General features: G+C 20.5%; 9 protein-coding genes and 1 non-coding gene across 10 annotated transcripts; 3 read left to right on the top strand and 7 right to left on the bottom strand.

Annotated features, from left to right (window-relative positions):
* Positions 1–876: 876 nt before the first annotated feature.
* Positions 877–3,247, bottom strand: DDB_G0271472 (hypothetical protein; the record flags this gene model as incomplete). Its single annotated transcript, XM_640701.1, has 6 exons — positions 877–1,203; positions 1,294–1,443; positions 1,508–2,119; positions 2,199–2,731; positions 2,816–3,061; positions 3,166–3,247. The coding sequence occupies 6 exons, from the start codon at positions 3,245–3,247 to the stop codon at positions 877–879; spliced, it is 1,950 nt and encodes a 649-aa protein (XP_645793.1).
* An 802-nt stretch (positions 3,248–4,049) lies between these two features.
* DDB_G0271470 (hypothetical protein) lies at positions 4,050–4,577 on the top strand (the record flags this gene model as incomplete). The annotated part of the gene is made up of 1 exon (XM_640700.1): positions 4,050–4,577. One exon carries the CDS (start codon positions 4,050–4,052, stop codon positions 4,575–4,577), a length of 528 nt encoding a protein of 175 aa, XP_645792.1.
* Positions 4,578–4,865: 288 nt separating this feature from the next.
* On the bottom strand, positions 4,866–7,598 carry DDB_G0271468 (hypothetical protein; the record flags this gene model as incomplete). The annotated part of the gene is made up of 1 exon (XM_640699.1): positions 4,866–7,598. The coding sequence occupies one exon, from the start codon at positions 7,596–7,598 to the stop codon at positions 4,866–4,868; it is 2,733 nt and encodes a 910-aa protein (XP_645791.1).
* Positions 7,599–9,320: 1,722 nt separating this feature from the next.
* DDB_G0271466 (hypothetical protein) lies at positions 9,321–10,144 on the bottom strand (the record flags this gene model as incomplete). Its single annotated transcript, XM_640698.1, has 2 exons — positions 9,321–9,475; positions 9,586–10,144. The coding sequence occupies 2 exons, from the start codon at positions 10,142–10,144 to the stop codon at positions 9,321–9,323; spliced, it is 714 nt and encodes a 237-aa protein (XP_645790.1).
* A 417-nt stretch (positions 10,145–10,561) lies between these two features.
* Positions 10,562–11,138, bottom strand: DDB_G0271464 (hypothetical protein; the record flags this gene model as incomplete). Its single annotated transcript, XM_640697.1, has 3 exons — positions 10,562–10,660; positions 10,891–11,058; positions 11,082–11,138. 3 exons carry the CDS (start codon positions 11,136–11,138, stop codon positions 10,562–10,564), a joined length of 324 nt encoding a protein of 107 aa, XP_645789.1.
* A 396-nt stretch (positions 11,139–11,534) lies between these two features.
* Positions 11,535–14,588, bottom strand: DDB_G0271462 (hypothetical protein; the record flags this gene model as incomplete). The annotated part of the gene is made up of 1 exon (XM_640696.1): positions 11,535–14,588. The coding sequence occupies one exon, from the start codon at positions 14,586–14,588 to the stop codon at positions 11,535–11,537; it is 3,054 nt and encodes a 1,017-aa protein (XP_645788.1).
* Positions 14,589–15,147: 559 nt separating this feature from the next.
* DDB_G0271460 (hypothetical protein) lies at positions 15,148–18,309 on the bottom strand (the record flags this gene model as incomplete). Its single annotated transcript, XM_640695.1, has 1 exon — positions 15,148–18,309. One exon carries the CDS (start codon positions 18,307–18,309, stop codon positions 15,148–15,150), a length of 3,162 nt encoding a protein of 1,053 aa, XP_645787.1.
* Positions 18,310–19,053: 744 nt separating this feature from the next.
* Positions 19,054–22,089, bottom strand: DDB_G0271458 (hypothetical protein; the record flags this gene model as incomplete). Its single annotated transcript, XM_640694.1, has 1 exon — positions 19,054–22,089. One exon carries the CDS (start codon positions 22,087–22,089, stop codon positions 19,054–19,056), a length of 3,036 nt encoding a protein of 1,011 aa, XP_645786.1.
* Positions 22,090–22,795: 706 nt separating this feature from the next.
* On the top strand, positions 22,796–24,724 carry DDB_G0271456 (hypothetical protein; the record flags this gene model as incomplete). The annotated part of the gene is made up of 1 exon (XM_640693.1): positions 22,796–24,724. One exon carries the CDS (start codon positions 22,796–22,798, stop codon positions 24,722–24,724), a length of 1,929 nt encoding a protein of 642 aa, XP_645785.1.
* Positions 24,725–25,015: 291 nt separating this feature from the next.
* tRNA-Val-AAC-11 lies at positions 25,016–25,089 on the top strand. The gene has a single exon. It is a non-coding gene; the product is annotated as a tRNA-Val (tRNA).
* Positions 25,090–25,379: the final 290 nt, after the last annotated feature.

The raw sequence follows: 25,379 nt of genomic DNA, 5'->3' as shown, positions 1-25,379 counted from the left end.
AATTATTATTTTCTTTTTAATTAAATTATTTTTAAATTTATATTATTATTTTATATGGTGATTTTGTGTGACATTTTTAATATCTGGTATCTAATATCTATTATGAAAACCTTTTTGTGAAATTAAAATTTTTTTTTTTTTTTTTTTTTTTTTTTTTGAAAATTAAATTTAATTTAAAATTAATTAAATTTTATTACAACGGGAGAAAACCCCTTTAAACAAAACAGTAAAATAAATTATTATTATTTTCTGAATTGTATGTGTTATAATAAAATGTTGAAACAAAACTATATTCTAAATTATTATTATTTATTTTTTTGAATTATTATTTAGTTGTGTTTAGTGAGTTTATTATATAAAATGAAACAATTTATTAAAATAAATTAAATTAGTAATAATTAATATTGAATTATTAATTCAATATTAATAGTTATTTTTAAATGTTCTGTTTAGAACATTTCATGAAATTAAATAAATATTAGTATTAACAAGATGTTTTTGAGATCTTGTTACACAATTAATCAATATTTATTTGAAAATATATTTTCTTCACCATTAACATCAATTAGACATTATAAAATTATAATTAAAGAATTAGATGAATTAAAATCAATATTTAATTTAATTTTAAATTATATTTTTAATTTAAAAGAAATTAAATTTAATTTTAACTTCCAAAAAATTTTAAAAAATACATAATCACCAATTAAAGAATAATAATAATAATAATAATAATAATAATAATAATAATCCAAATTTAATTAATTTCTAAGAAGAAAAGAGGAATTCCTCTAATAAAAATAAATAAATAAATAAAATAAACTTAAAATGAGAATGAAAATAAACTAGCAATATATAGGTAATTTTTTGATTTATTTAATATAATTTTTCAATTGATTTTCCTTGAATATTATAATGATTAATATCAGAGTCGTATTTATACCAATCTAATGATGGATATTCAGCTTGCTCAATAGTGCCCCAATTATTTCTTAATTTGATACGTAAATCTTCAAATCCTTCATTCTTTAAAATTAAATCAACTGATCTATATGCACTATTAAGTCCACCAATCATCCATGCATGATGAACCGAGGTTAATTCACCTGATAAATGGAATCTACCATCAACATGTGATTGTCCAGTACTTGGGAAAAGTTCAGTATATTGAGATATTGAAAATAATGCAAAAGCACCTGATGACTAATATTTGTTTTTTTTTTTTAAAATAAAATTAAAATTTATTAATATTTTCAAAAATAAAATAAATATTTATTAAAATTTAATACTTACAAATTCATCATTATCCCAACTTTGGAAGAAATGATCTTTATATAAATTTTTTAATTTCTTTAAATCAACATTATGGATTTCAGCAAGATCTCTTAAAACTATATTTAAAAGTTTTCTTTCTTTATCTTTTTTACCAATCATACTACTAATCTATAAAATTTAAGAAAAATTAATATTAATTATTTTAAACATAATAATGTTATTCACAACTTACTCTGATTGATTCCAAACCACCACTATAACTTGCTAATAAAACTCCGCTAACACCTTTTGTACCATTATTGATACCATATGATGGATAAACAACTTGACGAAGTAAAAGATCGGTATTTGAAGAACCACCTCTAATTGGTTTACCACTCATAAATTCACTATCTTCCCACCAACGATATTTAAAGTTAATTGCAAGTTTAATAGCACCAGTGTATTTAAGTGAACGAATTGCAACCTTTAATTTCAATGGTAATTTCAAATCACTTGTATCAATTCTTTGTAATGCTGGTAAAGTTGTAGTACTAATTACATGTTTAAATTTCAATATTTCAGTATCACTACCACCAAAGTTTGAATCTCTTACTACTTCAACATTTAATCCATCGATTTCATTATTCTTTTTATCATATGATTTTGAAATTTTAGTAACAAAACTACCCATTTCAACTTTTTTCTTTATAATTTGACTCATTGATTTAACAATAAGACCTGTACCACCTTCAACACAAACGAATTTTTCTCCACTAAAATCAAAAACACTCATTAATAATTCAGTAATAGATGATTGATCTAATCTTCCAGTATTTGTTGATAAATTTTCAATATAATCAATCTAATAATAAATAAAAAAAATAATATAATTTAATATTTATATATTTTAATAAATTTAATTTTTTTTTTTAAATACTCACAACTGAATTTGGATAATTATGGAATGTTTTTAAATAATCTCTTGCAGAATAGCTATCATATTTTAACATTTGTTTAAAACCATTATCAAAATCAACTGTTAAATTGTAAATGAATTGATAAAATACTGGGAGAATTAAAGAGTCAACTGTACGATTTGCATACTCGTCTGGAATACCTTTTCCTGGACCACCATTATTTGAATCACTATAATTAAATGGATCGGATGGATTTAAAACTGGGGAACCTTTTAAAACTCTAATACCATTATAATAACTAATTTCATTATTAACACTCATTAAAAATGGTACAGTTGGAATTTGATATCCACCTTTTGCCAATTTACTAAATAATGAATAATTTTGGTTTGATACAATTCTATCCATTAATGGCGTTAATGGAATACGCATAGCACCGAGATCAGTATATGAATATTTATGATCATCAAATTTATGAGTATAAACTCTTCCACCAACTCTTTCCTTATTGGCTTCTAAGATTGTATAATCAATACCTAAATCATCGAAAATCATACCTTAATTTAAAAAAAAAAAAAAAAAAAAAAAAGGTTAATACCTTCAAAAAATTATTTTATAATAATCATTAATAAATTACATACCAGCATAAAGACCTGCAATACCACCACCAATTATACCAACTGTCAATTCATTCTTATTTTTACATTTATTCTTTGTTACTGAATCATTATAAATATTAGTATTATTACTATTATTATTATTATTATTATTATTATTATTATTATTATTATTATTATTATTATTATTGGTATTATTATAATTAGTATTATTGTTATTTTGCATTAAATAACTAGCATATAATGATTTTAAAGTCGCAGATTCAGTTTCTAATTTTAAGAAAAAAAAAAAAAAAAAATTTAAAATAAAAATAATATCAGTAAAGCAAATCGTTTATATATTTAATATTTTAATTGTTTCAAATAATTATTACCATTTTTTTTAAATTCAGAAGAAGCAAAATTAATATTAACAAAAATTAATAATGCAAATATAAGTAAAATTTTATAATACATTTTTAGAATTATAATTTCTACACAGGAATAAAAAATATAAAAATAATTTTAAAATTTTTATTTTAAAGTAAATAAAAAATTAAAATAAAAAATAAAAATAAAAAAAAAAATAAAAATAAATAAAAAAAAGAAAAGAAAAAGAAAAAGAAAGCAAATGATAGGTATTTAGGAAAAAAAATAATATCTTCTAGCGAATTCAAAGAACTGTAGAATTAATATCTCGAGATTTCATGAAAAAAAAAAAAAAAAAAAAAAAAACTGACGAGTTGGTCGTCTTTAAAAATTGATTTCATCCAACCAATTAAAATTTAAAAGTTTATCATTGCAATTATTGTTTTGATTGGTCAAAATTAATATTTAATCATTTTTTATTTTTTCATATATCATTACCCCTAGTAATTTTTTTTAAAAAAAAAAAAAAATATCTAACCAAGTATATGTGTGTTTCTAAAAAAAAAAAAAAAAAAAAAAATAAAATAAAAAAAAAAAAATAATAATTATTATTATTAATTTATAATTTATTGTGAACAAAATGAAAAAATAAACGAAAAGAATTATTTTCATTTTTTAAATTTTTTTTTTTTTTATTAAATATTAATATCGATGGAATTAGTTTTAAGAAAATTGAATTAAATTTTTGGTTGATATAAAAGAAAGAGTATATTTAAAAAAATAAAAAAAAAATAAAAAAAAAAATATCAAATCAATTTTTTTTTTTTTAATTTTTTTTTTTTATTAATTATTTTTTTTTTTTTTTTTTTTTTTTATTTTCAGTAATGATTGCGCAATCATCAAACATAAAATGGCGAAACTAGAAAGCCAACGTCTTTATTTTAGAGAGTTAGAAAGCAATGATGATGAAAATCTATTTGAATTAGATTCAGACCAAGAAGTTCATCAATATTTAAAAAGTGCAGTTACTAATATCGATCAATGTAGAGCTGCAATCAAAGGTATACAAAATCAATATAAACTTAATGGAATAGGTCGTATGGCAGTAATAATAAAAGAAACCAATGAATTTATTGGTTGGGCAGGTTTAAAAATTGAAAATAATATTAATGGTCGTCAGTCATATTATGATATTGGTTATAGATTTATTAAGAGATATTGGGGTAAAGGGTATGCTACAGAGGCAACTCAATTCTTTATAAATTATGGTTTCAATATTTTAAAAATTGAAAAGATATGTGCATTTGCTGACAAAGATCATATAGCTTCAAGAAAAGTATTAGAGAAATCAGGTTTGAAATTTATTGAAATGTTTAAAGATGACGATAATAATGAAGAAGCATGGTATGAAATTGATAATCCTCATTCAAATGTTTGAAAATTTAAAATAATAAAAGTGTTACAAGAAATAATTATTACTTTGAAAATTCTTACAAAATTTATTATGTTTTTTCTTTAAAGAAATAATATCTATTGATAAAAAAAAAAAAAAAAAAAAAAAAAAAAAAAAAAAAAAAAAAAAAAAAAATTTAAAAATAAATAAATAAATAAATAAATAAATAAATAAATAAATAAATAAATAAATAAATAAATAAATAATTTGGAGAAAAAAAAGCTTTTTTTTTTTTTTTTTTTTTTTTTTTTTTATCAATAGATATTATTTCTTTTAATTAAATTTATTTGCAAAGATTAGTTTTGATATTCTATTTGATTTCTTTTCAAATTCACTTTTTGATATTGTAATAAATTGAAAAAGAAATTCTGAAATTTTAATTGAACTAAAATTTGAATATGAACCAATTGATAAAATTAAGAATTCTTTTAATTCTTTAATTGGTAATATTCCACCATTTGAATCTTTTTTTAAAATGAAACCAAAGTTTTGATGAACATATTCAAGTATTTGTAATTTTGAATTGCCTACAATATAGTTAAGAAATGATTTTGTTAAAGCTTTAATTTTTAATTTTTCATCATTATTTGTTGAATTGGATGAAAAATGATAATCTTCAATCATTGTTAAAAACCAATTTAAAAATTTAAAATTATTGGCTTCATATAAAAATGGTGTTGAATTATTTACTATATCCATTAGGTAAGTAATTTTTTCAATATTATTATAACAATAGTTGTTGTTGTTGTTGAGATCTAATCTATCTAGTGTAATAAGAAGATGGTAATGGTGTTTTTTATTGTGATATAGATGACCACCCTTTTCAATTAAATGATTGTAGTTATTAAATAACCATTCAATTAATTTTAAAAATTCTTTTGAATATGGTTTATTTGATCTTTGATCTATTAGATTTGATTTGTGGTGTGGAAAAATTAATAAATTTCCAAGTGTTTCTGTGTTGACCATTTGTTTAGATGATAATTCAGCATCAGTTAATAATATTAATAATTGTATACGATCTAATTCATCATTATTGTATAGTGAATTTGTAGCAAAGTGTTTTGCAAAATTAAGAAAGTCTTTGTATTTTTTATAATATAAAATACTACTAAAATCTATAGTTTTTATAAAAGGAATTGGATCCTTTTCAATGATCGACGGATTGTCAAGTTTAAATTTTGATAATAACGATTCAAAGTGTTGTAATAATTGTACATTTTTAAAAAATGTACTATAATTATTTATAAGTTCTCTATCAATAAAGTATTTTCTATGATTGTTAAATAAATAGTCCAACATTTCAATTGATTCTATTAAAAAGGTTGGAGAAATTGAAAAATCAGAAATATTAATATAGACTGGTAGAATTGAACCAATTTTATTTGAAAAGTATTTTAATAATTCAATATCATCATTCATTACAATCATATTGAAGACAATATTTTCGAAATTCAATTCTGGCTTTTGATTATTTCTTTCAATCAATTGATCAATGAATTTAATCTTTTTCTCTTTATTAAAACAATGTGAGAATAAAACTATATGATTCTCTTTTTCCCAGAAATTATATTCTCTTGGTAAAATATTCTTATAATCAATAGTTTCACGAGGTTCTAAAATTTTAAAATCTCCAAATCTAAATGCAATTTCCAGTTCATCCTTGTCAGTATTAAATTGCTTGAAATAGTAATGATAATTTTCATTATCATCATAATCATAATAACATAAATATAAAATTGTTGGTATATATATAAATGTTTTATAATATAAATTTAATAATTTAATTATAAACTTTTTAATTTCAATGTTATTATTATTATTATTATTATAATAAATTGGATTATCTAATTTTGATTTTAAAATTTGTTTATCAATCATTTTTTCAATAATAAAACCATTAATTTCTTGAATATCTGGAACCGATTTAAATAATTCGCTTGTTTTTGTTTCAATAGTTGGTGATGGATATAATTTTAAAATTAATTTACAAATTGTGATTAATGTTTTTAATGTTGATTTTTCATTAATTTCATATCCATTATCGTTTCTATAAATAATAAATTCATAAAGATTATCTATTGTAAATACTTGTTTACTATTATTATTTAAATAAAATAGTAATCCTTTAAATATTTTATCTTTTTGAAAATTAAAATATGATGATTCATTTAAATAAAATTTTTGAATATTAATATTATAAAATGGTGATTTCGATGATTTTGATGAATTTAATTCTAATATATATTTAATGAATTTTTGTGAACCTATTATAATTGAATAAATAAGATCTGTTTCTGTTGGCTCATAATTGAATTCAGTTATATATAATTTATAAATCTCTAAATTCTTTGATATAATTAATGCTGTTGATATGTTTGTCGCTAAAAGATAACGACCATTATCACTATTAAAAAAGTTTCTATAGAATTGATAGTCATCTTTAATATTTGAAAATAGTTTCACCAAACAAGAAATATCATTAATTTTATCATACAAATCGTGAGTTGTTAAATGTAAATATCTACAATTTCTATAAACTTTTTCTTTTAATATATTGAATTGATTATTGTTTATAAGATTTGATATTGATGACATTGAATCATAATTAATTGAGAATCGTTTATCCATAAACGAGAATATCTTTTTATAAATTACTATGTTTCTAAATAATTTCCAAAATAGTATTTCAGAAGGTTCAATATTATCTGTAATTGTTAATTTAATAATTTTATTAAACGAATTAACATTTTCTTTTTCTTCATAATCTCTTTTTCTTTTAACTGATTTAATCTTTTCAATGATTTCTAATTTATTTAATTTGTTTGTTGATAGACCATATGATTGAGCAATCTCTTTAACTGATTTTAAATCCTTTTTCTCTAATTCATTGCCATCTTCATCCTCATTTATTACTATATTATTATTATTATTATTATTATTATTATTATTATTATTATTATTATTATTATTACTACTATTATTACTATTACTGTTGTTACTCATTTTTATACAAATAAAAAATAGTAGGTAATTAAAAAAATAATATAAAAATAAAAATAAAATATTAATTCTTATTTTTGTTTTTTTTTTTATTTTATTTTTTAAATATTTTTTGTGGTGTAATCTTTTTTAATTTGTTTTTTATTTTTTTTTTTTTTAAAAATAGGATTTCGAAAAAAAAGATATTTTCTTTTTATTTTGGCGGGTCAACCAGCGTGGCATTTTTTTTTTTTTTTTTTTTTATTATCTTTTTTTTTTTTTGAATTGATACAAATATCTTGATACTGCACTATGAATGTTATCATTACTGTTATTTTTTTTTATTTTTTTTTTTTTCTCTTTAAAATAATATTATCTATTTTTATGTATAGTAATATCTTAATATAAAAATAGTTTTTTCTAAAACATAATTGTTATTATTTACACAATTATATTACAACGATTATTTTTATTTTATTTTATTTTTTTCATTTATTCTAATTTTTGGTCAATTAAATTTATAGTTGTATTTCATAAAAACAATTTTTTATTTATTTTTTATTTTTTATTTTTTATTTTTTTTTTCATTTATTAAAACATAAATTCTTTATTTTTTTATTCTATCTTTTTTCTAAATATTATTATTATTATTATTTTAAGTTATCTTTAAAAAAATATTTTAATCTTTCATTTGAATAGAGCCATAATTCATTTTTTTGGGAGTGTAATAAATTCAGAAAGAAATTCTCTAACTTCAGTTTCAGTGTCAGAAGTTAATATTCCACCATCTGACTCCTTGAAAACGAAATCAAAATTCAATGATGGATGGATTGTCTGATTTATATTGAACTAATAATGATTCAAAGTGTTGTAATAATTGTAAACTTTTATAATATGTGCAATAACCATTTGGAAATTGCAGATCTATTAAATAATCTCTATGATTATAAAATAAATAATCTAATATCTCTATTGATTCTATATAATAGGTTGGTGGTATAATATAATCATATGAAGGAAAAACAAAATGAAGTTGTACCAACTTTATTTGAAAAGTATTTTAATAATTCAATGTCACCATGCATTATAAGCATATAAAAGAAATGATTTTGAAAATTGGGATCTGGATTTTTTGTATTTATTTCAATCAATTGATCAATAAATTTAATCTTTTTCTTTTGATCAAAACAATGTGAGAATAAAACTATAAAATTCTCTTTTAATGGGTCATTCTGCCAATGAGGATTATGGGTAAAATTAACAGACTTGTTTGGTAATAATTGATAGTAACTAAATCCTCACCTTGTAACAATTGGAAATTACCAAATTTAAAAGCAACTTTATATTTATTACTCACAATATCATTGTAATCTAAAACGCCATCATCATAATCATATTAACATAAATATAAATCTATTTGTATATATTGAAATACTGAATGATATAAATCTAATAACTTCTTAATAAAACATTTAACTTCTATATTACTATTATTATTATAATTTATTGGACTATCTAATATTGATTTTAAAGTTTGCTTATCTATTTTTTCAATAATGAAATTATCAATTTCTTGAATGGTTATTGTTATTGGAATTGATTTAAATGATTTTCTTAATTTTTTTTTATCATTATTATCATCACCACCATCATCATCATCATCATAACCATCTTTTATCAATGTTATTTCATTGTCAATTGATTTCTTTAATAATAATATTAATTTACAAATTGAGATTAATGTTTTCAATGTTGAGTTTCATTAAAACCAGGATCTTTATCGATAGCATATGGATTATTAGTAAAAGAATAAACGAGGTCATCTATTGCTATTTGATGATGATTCTTTTCATAACCTTCATAACTATGATCATCAATGATATTAAAAAAACATAACAATCCTTTGAAAATTTTAATTTTTTCAATTGGATAATAATATGATTTATATATATCGATTATTAATTTTTTATATCCTAATTTTCTAATATATATTTAATGAATTTATTTGAACCTATTATAATTGAATAAAAAAGATCTGTTTCTGTTGGTTTATAATCGAATTCATTTATATATAATTTATTTATTTCTAATTTCTTTGATAAAATTAATGCTTTTGATATAGTTGAATGTGAATCATAATAGCAATTATCACTATTTAAAAAGTTTCTATATAATCTATAATCATCATCTTTAATATTTGAAAATAATTTAACAAATAACAAAGAAGGTTCTATTTTACAATTATTTGAAGTATAGTGTAAATATCTACAATTTCTATATACTTTTTCTTTTATTATATTGAAATGATTATTGTTTATAAGATTTGATATTGATGACATTGAATCATAATTAATTGAGAATCGACTATCCATAAATGAGAATATCTTTTTATAAATTACTATGTTTCTAAATAATTTCCAAAATAATATTTCATTATTATTCTCGTAAATACATGTTTCATTATCTTCAAAATTATTATTATTATTTCTAAATAATTTCCAAAATAATATTTCATTACTCTCGTCAATAAATGTTTCAATATCTTCTAAATTATTATTATTATTTTCCATATTTTTATTTTTTATCTCTATCCATTTCGGTGCTTAAAAAAAAAAAAAATTTAAAAAAAATAAAAAAAAAAATTAAATATTAAAATAATCAATTCTTACCAGGTGTAGAGTTATCATTACTCGTTTCAAATGATAGTGTATTAGAAACAACAACAACAACCAAATGGTCGATACGAAAAACAATTGTAAAGAAGAATCATATGAACTGTTAAAATCAGGTGTGTTCATGTTGTTATTACATCATCATCATCATCATATGGAACAAAGATCGCAGCGATATTCTGTTACAGATGAAATGGTAAATACGCATTAAAAGATAAAGTACCAGAATCATATTGTGTTCAAATGGTTATTTCACTACGTAATAAACAATCAGAAGACTCTCCATTCCAATCAGATGTCAAATATTGTTTGAATTTATGACTCATACAATGTTGGTGATAATGTTTGGTTAGATTCGTTTAACACTGGCAAACGTACTGATAATTCACCATCATTATCAGATATTACGATTAACTGATAAATATGGAAATGAAATACCAAATCGAGAGCAGATGGTAAATATCAATTCGAATATGTTGCAGCACCAAGTGATTATTGTGTTGAAGCTGATATTCCAATAGACAAATACAAACCAGCCAATTCCTTAAACTATTTCAATAACATCTCATCTACAACAACAACAACACTCATCACATAACAACTACTAGTAGCACAAACACAAGAACAAAACTCCCACCAATAACGCAAACTACAACATGTAAATGGAATAGATTCATTTTATTCAATGATGAAAACAAAGATGGCCAAATGCAATCAAAGAGAAATGGGTATGGCAAACATTCCATTTTTCTTAAGAGGTGTTCCAACTTATCACAAACCATCACAACTTCAACAACTGGTGGCAATGGAACCTATATATTAATATATGCTTGACCAATAAGAATAATAATGGTAAAGAAGAATCAGGTGAACAATTGTTACAAGGTGCCATGTTATTACATCAAATGAAACTAAGATTGCAACGATACTGCTACAGTTGAAAATGTTAAATATGCATTAAAAGATCATATTGTGTTCAAATGGTTATTCCATATCACCATAAACAAGTTAATCAATCAGAAGACTTTCCATTTGAAACAGTTTCTCACAAATTTGGTTTAAACTCATTCACCAAAACTAAAATAAATAAAATTTACAAAAAAAAAAAAAAAAAAAAAAAAAAAAAAAATAATTTTTGAGTGATTAATAATAAAGAAACCAATTTGATGAAACAATTGTTTATTTATTAAATTATTTATTTTATAATTCACTGTTAACCTATTTAAATTAAAACATAAATTTTTATTTTTATTTTTATTTATCAAATTGAAAGTGTAGTCCTAATTTTTCATTTTATTATAAAAAATTGATGAAAAAAGTTTTTAGCTTTAATCGAACCCTCTTTTTTTGAAAACAAGTAACTTTCTAACTCTGCAAAAGTTAATATTCCACCATTCGAATTGTTTTTTAAAATGAAATCATAATTTTGATGAATGTATTCAAGTACTTTTAATCTTGATTTTATTTTATTATTAGACATAAATCCAAAAACTATTTCTCTAATATTTGATTTTTGAGTTGATGTTGTTTTAGATGAATAATGATAATTTTTAATCTTTGTTAAAAGCCAATTTAAAAATTTAAAATTATTAACTTCATATAAAAATGGAGTGAGATGGTTAACAAGATCAATTAATGATGATAATCTTTCAAGTTTAGTATCATTTTTAATATCATAATAACAATTGATTGTACTGTTGTTGGTGATATTGTTGTTATTGTCTAAATCATATCTATTGATTGCAAAATAATAATGATAATAATATTTTTTATCACCTTTTTGTAATTCATGATGATAATTTATAAATATCCAATCTACAAATTTTAATAATCTCATTGAATAAGGTTGATCTGACACCGTAAACGAATGATTTTGTGTTTGTTTTGTTTTATTATTATTTTGTTGATGTTGTTGTTGTTGTTTTTGAAGCTGTTGTTGTGATAAAGTAAATAATTTTTTTAATGTTTCAGGGTTGAATGATAGTTTATATGATGATTCATCGCTAATGAGTATATATATCAAAGTAGTGGATTGCAGGTTATGATTATGGTAAAGTGAACTTGTTGCAAAGTGATTTACAAAATCAAGATAATTCTTGTTTTTTCTAAAATCTAAAGAAGGTCTAATAAAACCAATTGGATCTTTTTCATTGATTGATGGATTGTTTGATTTATATTGAATTAATAATGATTCAAAATGTTGTAATAATTGTAAACTTTTATAATATGTACTATAATAATTTGGATATCGTGGATATATAAAATAATCTCTATGATTATTAAATAAATAATCTAACATCTCTATTGATTCTATATAATAGGTTGGTGGAAAAATTTCATCTGTAACTGAACTAGTATATGATTTATAAACAGATATAGTGGTGCCAACTTTATTTGAAAAGTATTTTAATAATTCAATATCACCATGAATTACAAGCATATAGAAGAAATGATTTTGAAAATTTAATTCTGGTTTTTTTGTATTTCTTTCAATCAATTGATCAATGAATTTAATCTTTTTCTCTTGATTAAAACAATTTGAAAATAAAACTATATAATTCTCTTTATATTCATTGCCTAGCAATTGATGATGACATCTATAAGTATAATTACCTCCATTTGGTAATAATTGCTGGTAATGAATTAAGTCTAATGATTGTAACAATTCAAAATAACCAAATCTAAAAGCAACATGACGCATATCATTATCACCAGTGATTTCTTTGTAATGTAGCATATCAGCTTTGTCACCATCATAGCTATCACTGCCATAATAATAACAAAAATATAAAATCTTTGGTATATAATTAAATGTTGAATAATATAAATTTAATAACTTTTTTATAAAACTTTTAATTTCATTATTATTATTATTATTATTATTATTATTATTATTATTATTATTATTATTATTATTATTATTATTATTATAAATAATTGGATTATCTAATTTTGATTTTAATGTTTGTTTATCTATTTTTTCAATAATAAAATTATCAATTTCTTGAATACTTGTTGGAACTGTTTTAAATGATTGTTTTAATTTTTCTTTTTTTATTTTTGAATCTTTATCTATTAACGTAGTTTCTATTTCATTGTTATTTGGTTCCTTTAATATTAATATTAATTTACAAATTGAGATTAATGTTTTCAATGTTGATTTTTCATTAATTTCATGACCATCTTCATTATTTCTATTTTTAATGAAATTAATAAGATAATCTATTATTATTTGGTGATGACACTTTTCATAACCATCACTACAATTACTACATAAACCACTACTATTACCAATATTTTTACTTTTTTTAGTTCTTTTATCTTCACAACTATCATTACCATTGATATTTAAAAAGCAAAGTAATCCTTTAAATAAATTATCTTTTTCAATTGGATAGTTTGATCTGGTTGCTTTGAAAATGTAATATTCATAATCTGATGAAAGTGATTCTATAATTGATGATGATGTTGATGATAATGATGATGAAGATGATGGATCTGGTGGATTTAATTCTAATAAAAATTTAATGAATTTATTTGAACCATTTTTAATTGAATAAATAAGATCACATACTGTTGGTTCATAACCGAATTCATTTATATATAATTTATAAATTTCAAAATTCTTTGATAAAATTAATGCTGTTGATATAGTTGAAAATGAATTATAATAACCATTATCACTATTTAAAAAGTTTCTATAGAATCTATAATCATCATCTTTAATTGTTGAAAATAATTTCACTAATAATGTAGGATCTGGACCTTTACCATAATCAAAACTGTAATATAAATATCTACAATTTCTATATACTTTTTCTTTTAATATACCAAATTGATTATTGGCTATAAGGTTTGCTATTGATGACATTGAATCATAATCAAATGTGAATTGTTTATCCATAAATGAGAATATGGTTTTAAAAATTGTTTTATTTCTAAATAATTTCCAAAATAATATTTCAGTAGGTTCAATATTATCTGTAATTGTTAATTTAATAATTTTATTAAATGAATTAACATTTTCTTTTTGTTTTTGTTCTTCTTCATATTCTCTTTTTCTTTTAACTATTGATTTAATCTTTTCAATGAGTTCTGCTTTATTGTTAAATTTCAGTGTTGATATACAATATAATTTAGCAATCTCTTTAATTGATTTTAAATTCTTTTTCTCTAATTCATTATTTTCGTTCTTTTCCAAATTATAATTATTATTATTATTATTATTATTATTATTATTATTATTATTATTATTATTATTATTATTATTATTATTATTATTATTATTATTATTATTATTATTATTATTATTTTTTTTTCTATTTTTTTTATCTCTGTTCATTTTGGAAATAAATTAAGAAAATCTTTATTTCCTACAAAAAAAAAAATCAAAAAAAAATCAAAAAAAAAAAAAAAAGAAAAAAAAAAAAGAAAAAAAAAACAAATTGACAAAAAAAAAAATCAAAAAAAAAAAAAAAAAAAAAGGGTCATATGTGAAACTCGGCAAATTTCTTAAGTTCCGAGGTTTTGTTAAAAAAAAAAAAAAAAATTAATCATTTAATATTTAATTTATATAAATTATTTAATAATGATAATAATCAATCAAAAACTAAAAAAATTTTAAAAAAAAAAAAAAATTTAAAAAAATATAAAGAAAAAGATTAAAAGCTAGAAAATCAGATTATATATCTGAGGATATTGAGTATCAAATTTTCAAAGTCATAAGTTCAACAATTTGGTAAATCAAATAGTACAAATATTACAATTCTATAGAACTCAAACTATTATCCAATAAATTACAATGCCAAAGGTTATTCTATTTTGTATCAATTTATAATAAATTATCATAATTTTAAAAAACAATTATTTATTATTATTTATTAAATTTATTTAAAAATTAGTTATGATATTTCATTTAAATAAGCCTCTTGTTCTATTCTTGGTAATGTAGTAAATTGAAAAATAAAATCTGAAACTTTAAATGAACCTTTTTTAATTGATAAACGTAAGACATCTTGTAAATCTACATAATCAATAATTCCACCATCAAAGTTGTTTTTTAAAATGAATTCATAATATTGGTGAATGTGTTCAAATACTTTTAATCTTGAAAAACTGGCAATACTTTTCAAAAATTCACAAACAATATCTTTAATTTCTTTTTTTTGAAAGGGTGTTAACACCGATCGGTATTCATAATGATAATATTCAATCTTTTTTAAAAACCAATCTAAAAATTTGAAATTATTAACTTCATATAAAAATGGAGTGAATCTGTTAACATTATCAATTAATGATGATAATCTATCAAGATCAGTATCATTTTTTATATAATAATAACATTTGAGGTTGTAGTTGCTATTGTTAAAATCATATCTATCGATTGCAGCAAGAAAATGATAATAACGATCTTCATCATTAAATAATTTACCACCATCTTTCAATTCACTACGATGGTTTATAAATACCCAATCTACAAATTTTAAAAATCCAATTGTATAAGTTTTATTATCATTATTCTTTATTTTATTATTATAATTACAATTATAATTATTAATATTATTATTATTATTATTATTATTATTATTATTATTATTATTATTATTATTATTATTATTATTATTATGTGGTTGTTGTAATAAAATAAATAAATTTCTAAATGTCTCAAATTTAAATGACTGTTTAGATGATTGATCACTTGTAAGTAATGATAAAAACAAAGGAACGAATTTTTTGAGTGTATCATTTTGGTATACTGAATTTGTTGCGAAATGATTTGCAAAATCCAAGATATCCTTATCTTTTATAAATTCTAATTGATCTTCACTTGAATGCGATTCAAAAAATATAATTGGATCCTTTTCAGTGATTGATGGATTGTTTAATTTATATTGAGTTAATAATGATTCAAAGTGTTGTAAAAATTGTAAACCTTTAAAAAATGTACAATAATAATTTGGAAATTGTGGATCAAAAAAATAATTTCTATGATTATTAAATAAATAATCTATCATCTCTATTGATCCAATATAATAGGTTGGTGGTAAAATTTCATTCAATTTATATATATATGAATCATATACAGATAGAGGAGTACCAATTTTATTTGAAAAGTATTTTAACAATTCAATATCACCATGAATTACAAGCATATAAAAGAAATGATTTTGAAAATTAGATTCTGTATTTGTAATATTTCTTTCAATCATTTGATCAATGAATTTAATCTTTTTCTCTTGATCAAAACAATGCGAGAATAAAACCACATGTTTCTCTGAGCATATTTGATCGGAAAAAGGAAAATTACTACGAACAAAAGTATTATTAGTTTGATTTGGTAATAGCTGATAGTATCTTATACATTGCTTATATCGTAAAAATTTATATATACCAAACCTAAAAGCAACGTCTTCCATATAATCAATATCATCATCAAAATCATCATCATTGATCATTTGTTTGTGATCCTGGTTAGTTTTACTATCATCTTCATCATCATAAAAATAACAGAAATATAAAATCCTTGGTATGTGTCTAAATATTGAAAAATATAAATATAATAACTTTTTTATAAAGATTTTAATTTCATTATTATTATTATTATTATTATAAATAATTGGATTATCTAATTTTGATTTTAATGTTTGTTTATCTATTTTTTCATTAAAAAAATTATCAATTTCTTGAATACTTGTTGGAACTGATTTAAATGAATGTTTTAATTTTTCTTTTTTTATTCTTAAATCATTATCTTCTGGATCTATTAATATCGTTTCTGTTTTACTGAATTTTGGTTCCTTTAATATTAATATTAATTTACAAATTGTGATTAATGTTTTCAATGTTGATTTTTCATTAATTTCATAAGAACCACTACGATTACCTCTATTTTTAATCAATTTAATAAGAGTATTTATTGTAATTTGATGTTCATACTCTTTATAACCGTTACTACTACTACCACTACCACTACCACTACCAATACTACTACTTATTTTCATTCTCTTATTTCCAGTAATTTCACGACAATTATCATGATGGCCAATGATATTTAAAAAACAAAATAATCCTTTAAATATTTTATCTTTTTGGATTTGGAAATCGATAATCAAATCTTTATAATCTGATACAAGTGGTTCCATACTTGATGATGATGATGATGATGATGATGAATTTGGTGAATTTAATTCTAATATATATTTAATGAATTTATTTGAACCAACTGCAATTGAATAAATAAGATCTGTTTTTGTTGATTCATAACCGAATTCATTTATATATAATTTATAAATTTCTAAATTCTTTGATAAAATTAATGCTTTTGATACTGCTGAAAAAGAATTATAATAATAATTTTCACCATTTAAAAAGTTTCTATAGAATTTATGATCATCATCTTTAATATTTGTAAATAATTTCACTAATAATGAAATCTCAAAACGATAAGGTTTTGTTTTAGAATCTAAATGTAAATATCTACAATTTCTATATACTTTTTCTTTTAATATATTGAATTGATTATTGCTTATAAGATCCCCTATTGATGACATTGAATCATAATTTAATGAGAATCGACTATCCATAAATGAGAATATCTTTTTAAAAATTGTTTTATTTCTAAATAATTTCCAAAATAATATTTCAGTAGGTTCAATATTATCTGTAATTGTTAATTTAATAATTTTATTAAATGGACTATCATTTTCTTTTTGTTTTTGTACTTCATATTCTCTTTTTCTTTTAATTACTGATTTAATCTTTTCAATCATTCCTTCTTTATTTAAATTAACTCTTTCTATACCAAATGATTGAGCAATCTTTTTAATTGATTTTAAACTCTTTTTTTCTAATTCATCCTCTAATAATAAACTCTTATTATTATTATTATTATTATTATTATTATTATTATTATTATTATTATTATTATTATTATTATTATTATTATTATTATTATTATTATTATTATTATTATTATTATTATTATTATTATTATTATTATTATTATTATTATTATTATTATTATTATTATTATTATTATTATTATTATTATTATCTGAATTCATTGTTTTTTACAATGGTGATTAAAAAAAAAATTTTTTGCTTTATTTAATATTTTTTTTTTATTTTTTCAAGTTTTTTTTTTTGAAAAATTTTTTTAAAAACGTTGGTTTCCTTAATGTTGCAAAAATTAACAAAAAAATTTAATTAAATTCAAAAAAAAAAATTAATTTTAATAAAAAACGAGAAAGAATGAGGATTTATTTGTAGAACCTGTTTTGAGAGTGTTGGGAAAATGCAAATAATTATTGATAAAAATTTTTAAATTAGATTTTCATTTTTTTTTTTTTTTTTCAACAATGTTTCACGTCGTCAATTTTCTAAAATAAAAAAAGTTAATATCCTTTTTATTTTTTATTTTTATTTATTTTTTTATTTATTTTTTTATTTATTTATTTTTTATTTTTTTTATTTATTTATTTATTTTTTTATTTATTTTTTTATTTATTTATTTATTTATATACTCTCAACTTTTTTTAGGTTTTAAACTTTTTTAACAATTTTTTTTTTTTTTTTTTTTTTTTTTTTTTTTTTTTTTTTTTTTTTTTACAATAGTAGAACTAACCACAAGAGAAACACAATTATTTTATTTATTTATTTATTAATTTATTAATTTATTTATTAATTCATTTAATTATTTATTTATTATTACATCAATGATAAATTTATTTTTAATTTGTTGTTCGCCTATTTAAATAAAAAGATAAATTTTTTTTTTTTTTTTTTTTTTTTTTCAGTAACTATTATTATTATTTATTAAATTTATTTGAAAAGTGTAATTTTAATTTTTCATTTGAAAAACGGTAAAATTCATTTTTAGTTATTGAAGTAAATTGAAAAAGAAATTCTGAAACTTTAATTAAACCTTGATCAATGGTTGACCGCAAGTAACATTTTAGTTCTCTAGAAGGTAATATTCCACCATCTATTTCTTTTTTTAAAATGAAATGATAATATTGGTGAATGTATTCCAGTACTTTTAATCTTGAATTGCATGTAATAAAAGACATAAAATTAGGAAGGGTATACATAAGTGCCCATTCATCCATGGTTTTTTTTTTGGTTGAATAATAATGAATATTTTTAATCTTTGTTAAAAACCAATTTAAAAATTTAAAATTATTAACTTCATATAAATATGGAGTAAATTCGTTAACATGATTAATTAATGATAGTAATCTACCAAAACAAATTTTTTTTTTTATATCGTAATAGCTATTGATAGTATTGTTGTTAGTGTCATTGTTGCTATCTAAATCATATCTATCGGTTGCAAAAAGAAAATGATAATATTGATCTTTATTATAATATAATTTACCATCTTTTTCTAATTCATGATGATAGTTTATAAATACCCAATCTACTAATTTTAAAAACCTCATAGAATAAGGATTAGGTGCCTCAATTGTATTTTGACTTGTATCATTTTGGTGTTGTTGCTGTTGGTTCGTTCCATTATTATTATTATTATTATTATTATTATTATTATTATTATTATTATTATTATTATTATTATTATTATTATTATTATTATTATTATTATTATTATTATTATTATTATTATGTGGTTGTTGTTGTTGTTGTTGTGATAAAGTAAATAAATTTTTTAATGATTCAGAGTTGATTGATATTTTATATGATGATTGATCACTTGTTAGTGTGGATAACAAGTCAAGATATTCTAGTGTATCATTATGGTATATAGAGTTTGTTGCAAAGTGATTTGCAAAATCAAGATAATTCTTGTTTGTTTTAAAGTTTAAAGAAGATCTAATAAAACTAATTGGATCCTTTTCATTGATTGATGGGTTGTTTGATTTATATTGAATTAATAATGATTCAAAGTGTTGTAAAAATTGTAAACTTTTAAAAAATGTACTGTACTTATTTGGAAATTGTATATCTATGAAATAATCTCTATGATTATAAAATAAATAATCTAACATATCAATTGATTCTATAAAATAAGTTGGTGTTAATTTTTCATTCAATTCAAAACGATATGAATGAAAATTAAATGCAGTTGTACCAACTTTATTTGAAAAGTATTTTAATAATTCAATATCATCATGAATTACAAGCATATGAAAGAAATGGTTTTGAAAATTTAATTCTTCATTTTTGGTATTTCTTTTAATTAATTCATCTATGAATTTAATCTTTTTTTCTTGGTCAAAACAATTTGAGAAAATTACAAAATCCTCTATATATTGGTGATTTTGAAAAAGAATATTATCATGGTCATAAAAACTAGGGTTTGGTAATAATTGGTGGCATTCTATATATTTTACAGATTCTAATAATTCAAAATTACCAAATCTAAAGGCAACACGACATAACTCTGTATTCGCGTTAATATCATTGCAACTTGAATATAAATTATCACAATCATCACTACCATAATAATAACAGAAATATAAAATCTTTGGTATATAATTAAATGTTGAATAATATAAATTTAATAACTTTTTTATAAAACTTTTAATTTCATTATTATTATTATAATAATTAATTGGATTATCTAATTTTGATTTTAATGTTTGTTTATCTATTTTTTCAATAATAAAATTATCAATTTCTTGAATACTTGTTGGAGCTGGTGGTTCTAATGTTTTAATTGAATCATCTTCTTCTGATTTCTGTAATATTAATATTAATTTACAAATTGTGATTAATTGTTTAAATGTTGATCTTTCATTAATTTCATAACCTTTACTATGTCTAAGTTTAATGAAATTAATAAGGGTTTCTATTGTTATTTGATGACCATATTTTTCATAACCACTATTACTACCAACACTACCAACACTACCAACACTACCAACACTACCGCTTTTTTCAGTTATTTTTGTTGTTGTTTTATCTTTACAATTATTATCATTCTCATTATCTCCAATGGTATTTAAAAAATATAGTAGTCCTTTAAATATAGTATCTTTTTCAATTGGATAATAATTTAAGCTTCTATCATTGATAATGAAATTTTTATAATCTGATCCAACTGATTCTACAATTGAAGGTGATGATGATGATGATGAAGGATTTAATTCTAATATATATTTAATGAATTTATTTGAACCAACTGCAATTGAATAAATAAGATCTGTTTTTGTTGGTTTATAACTGAATTCATTTATATATAATTTATAAATTTCAAATTTCTTTGATAAAATTAATGCTGTTGATATAGTTGAATATGAATTATAATAACAATTATCACTATTTAAAAAGTTTCTATAGAATCTATAATCATCATCTTTAATATTTGAAAATAATTTAACAAATAATAATGTTGGATGTATTTTATAATTTTTAGGATTAAAACTAATTGGATTGAAATATAAATATCTACAATTTCTATAAACTTTTTCTTTTAATATACCAAATTGATTATGGACTATAAGATTCTTTATTGACGACATTGAATCATATGTTAATGAGATTCGTTTATCCATAAATGAGAATATGGTTTTATAAATTATTTTATTTCTAAATAATTTCCAAAATAGTATTTCAGTAAGTTCAATATTATCTGTAATTGTTAATTTAATAATTTTATTAAATGAATTGACATTTTCTTTTTGTTTTTGTTCTTCTTCATATTCTCTTTTTCTTTTAAACATTGATTTAATCTTTTCAATGATTTCTGATTTATTTAATTTGCTTGTTGATACACCATATAATTTTGCAATCTCTTTAATTGATTTTAAATCCTTTTTTTCTAATTCATTATTTTCTTCAATATTAGTTTCGTCTTTATTTTCTAAAAAAATTAATTTTTTCATTATAATTTTTATCTCTATCCATTGTTTTTTTTTTAAAAAAGAAAAAAAAAAAAAAAAATTTATTTTAAAAATTATTTCGGAAATAATGAAATATCTCAAAAAAAAAAAAAAAAAATTTAGTTATTATAAAAACTATCTAAGTGCACTTTTCAAAATTGTTCATATTATTTTATATGAGTCCCCATATATAATTTTTGTAATTACAAAAAAGTGCCAACTTGGATGATTCTTTTAAACTATTTTTAATAATTATTACGGTGTAATAAAGTTACTCTATAAAATTAATAGATATTAAATATGCATATTACATTACTAATTATAGTTGACACACATTTAAATAATATAATAATAATAATAATAATAATACTGTCAACTCATTATAAATAATATAAATACTAAAGAATAATTTTATAAACAATATTGAATATTATAAATATAAATTAATATTAAATAAAGATAACAAAGTATTATTCAATTATATAATTATTAATTATATATATTTATAAAGCTAACAAGCTTTATTACATTTGGCGACATCGTCTTTCAAAAAAAAAAAAAAAAAATATACTATAAATATAAAGTTATCAAATTATTCAATCAATTAAAATTTTACATTAGATTAAATTTAATTTAATAAAATCTTAAAAAAAAAAAAAAAAAAAAAAAAAAGAAAAAATTTAAAAAAAAAAAAAAAAAAAAAAAAAAAATGAGTAATAATGAAAACGTAATTTTTTCGGGTGATGGAAAAGGTTTATCATTTCGTAAATTCAAACACTTACTCTTACTAATTCATGGCGAGGAAATATCGAAAGCTGATATTATTAGAAAACTAAGAAACAATGCATTGGAATATGCCGCAACATTGGATACAGACTTAACAGCAATGGAGATAATTGAAGATCTTAAAGATGCTTTTGATATTGGTGATAGTGATGATTTAACAGAATTAACAAAGTTGGGAGAATATAAATACAATACATTAGATATATTAATTGGTAAATTTCTATCAAAATGTTCAGCAGTTGATATTTCAGAAAAGTTTAAAATACAATTGTTTTATTCAGCTGTTGGTACTGAATTGGGTATTGAAATTACAAAATGTGCACCAAAATCATTAAAAAGAGCAATAGATATTGCAAAGTCTTGTGAAGATGGTTCAATTCGTATCAAAGGTAGATCAATGTACACTGGTCAATTAGTTGCAAAGACGTTGCAAGAATTTGGTAATCAAAGATATCTAGGTTCGGGTTCTGGTTATTCTGCAACATCCCCTCAATATGTTACATCTCAAAACGAACAACAATCAATTGAATCTGAAGAAATTTCAACACCAATTTTTAAAAATCAATATTATAATCGATCACCACAAATGTCACCACAATCATCCCCTTATAAAGCACCACAAAATCAAGTAAATTCAATCACAAAATTTTGTAAATATTGCAAAAAGAAAGGTCATGTAATTCAAGAGTGTTGGTCTAAAGATAAAAAGAATAATTATAATGAGAATAAACAATCATATAATAATCATAGCACTAATGCAATTACAATGGTTAATAATAGTACAATTAATTCAATTGGAATAGATAGTATGAATGCAGCTTTATTAATAAATAATAAAAATGTTAGAGGTTTGATTGATACTGGTTCATCACTTACTATTGTTTGGGAAAGTATTGCTAAAAAGTTAAAATTAAAGATTGAAAATAAACAATATTCTGTTAAATCAGCATCAAATAATGAAATCAAAATCATTGGAATAAGTAACACAACAATTAAATTAGGTAAAGCATTCGCTAGAGTTAAAGTTAATGTTGTTAAAGATAATGATACATCAATTGATTGTATATTTGGCATTGATACAATAATTGGATTAAATTTAGTCATTGATTTTAAAGAAATGATCATTAAGAATCTTGAATTCAATGTTGGTACCAAATTAATATCTAAAGAAACCCAACCATGTATACAAACTATATTTAAAACAGTATCTGATTATTCAAATAATAATAATAATAATAATAATAATAAATCATCAAAATCAGAATTATTAACAGATACTGATCATTTAATTGAAAATTTTAATTCTCATCATATACTATCAATCAAATCGTATCCAACTATTGAAGAACAACTACCAATAGATTACGATATTCCAGAATTCTTATTCCAAGAACCAATAGATTCACCAATAACATCAAATTTACCATTAAAATCAATATCATTAAATCAAACAGAGAATTCAATAATTAAATCACAAATAACCTCAATTCAACCATTAATAAGAAATCCATGTACAAATTTATCAAGATTAGATTTTGCTCATAATTTCGCCCAAATTGTAAATAATAACCTCAAACGTCCTTGTCTCATTAAGGATAATCTTGGTAAAGACCAATTATCACAAATTAATAAAAAAGTTTCTCGTTCAAATATTCAAGTAGGAGATTATGTCTATTTACAATCCACTGTTGGTCCAGTAAAGCTCAATAAATCTTGGGAAGGTCTTTTCAAAGTACATGAGAGAGTTAGCGATTTAAAATTCAAATTAGTATTGGATAATATTAAAAATCATGATGTGTTTTATATTAAAAGATTGAAAAATTTTTTTCAACTAAAAGGGGGGGATATGTAATAAAGTTACTCTATAAAATTAATAGATATTAAATATGCATATTACATTACTAATTATAGTTGACACACATTTAAATAATATAATAATAATAATAATAATAATACTGTCAACTCATTATAAATAATATAAATACTAAAGAATAATTTTATAAACAATATTGAATATTATAAATATAAATTAATATTAAATAAAGATAACAAAGTATTATTCAATTATATAATTATTAATTATATATATTTATAAAGCTAACAAGCTTTATTACAACGGTTTAAAAATAATTTTTATAGATTAGTTCGGATGGTGTAGTCGGTTATCACGAATCCTTAACACGGATTAGGTCGTGGGTTCGATTCCCGCTCTGAATACTTTTTAAGTTGCTGAAAAAAAAAAAAAAAAAAAAAAAAAAAAAAACAAACTTAAAAAAAAAACCGTACCGCGATCAAGAGGATACAAGATACACGTGAAAAATGTTACTTCAATAAAAAGAGAAAAAAAAACCGTACCGCGATCAAGAGGATACAAGATACACGTGAAAAGTAATTCATCCTTTTCTATCCTTAATCTCGGTCAATTTTAACCAATCTTTCAAAAAAAATCACCAATCCACCACGATCTACAGATCTAACTTACCAAATCGCCGATTCAAAGGAATCCC

Source organism: Dictyostelium discoideum (genome assembly GCF_000004695.1).
Source record: "Dictyostelium discoideum AX4 chromosome 2 chromosome, whole genome shotgun sequence".
In the NCBI taxonomy this organism is placed as follows: domain Eukaryota; phylum Evosea; class Eumycetozoa; order Dictyosteliales; family Dictyosteliaceae; genus Dictyostelium; species Dictyostelium discoideum.
This window is presented reverse-complemented; position numbering and strand designations above follow the sequence as displayed.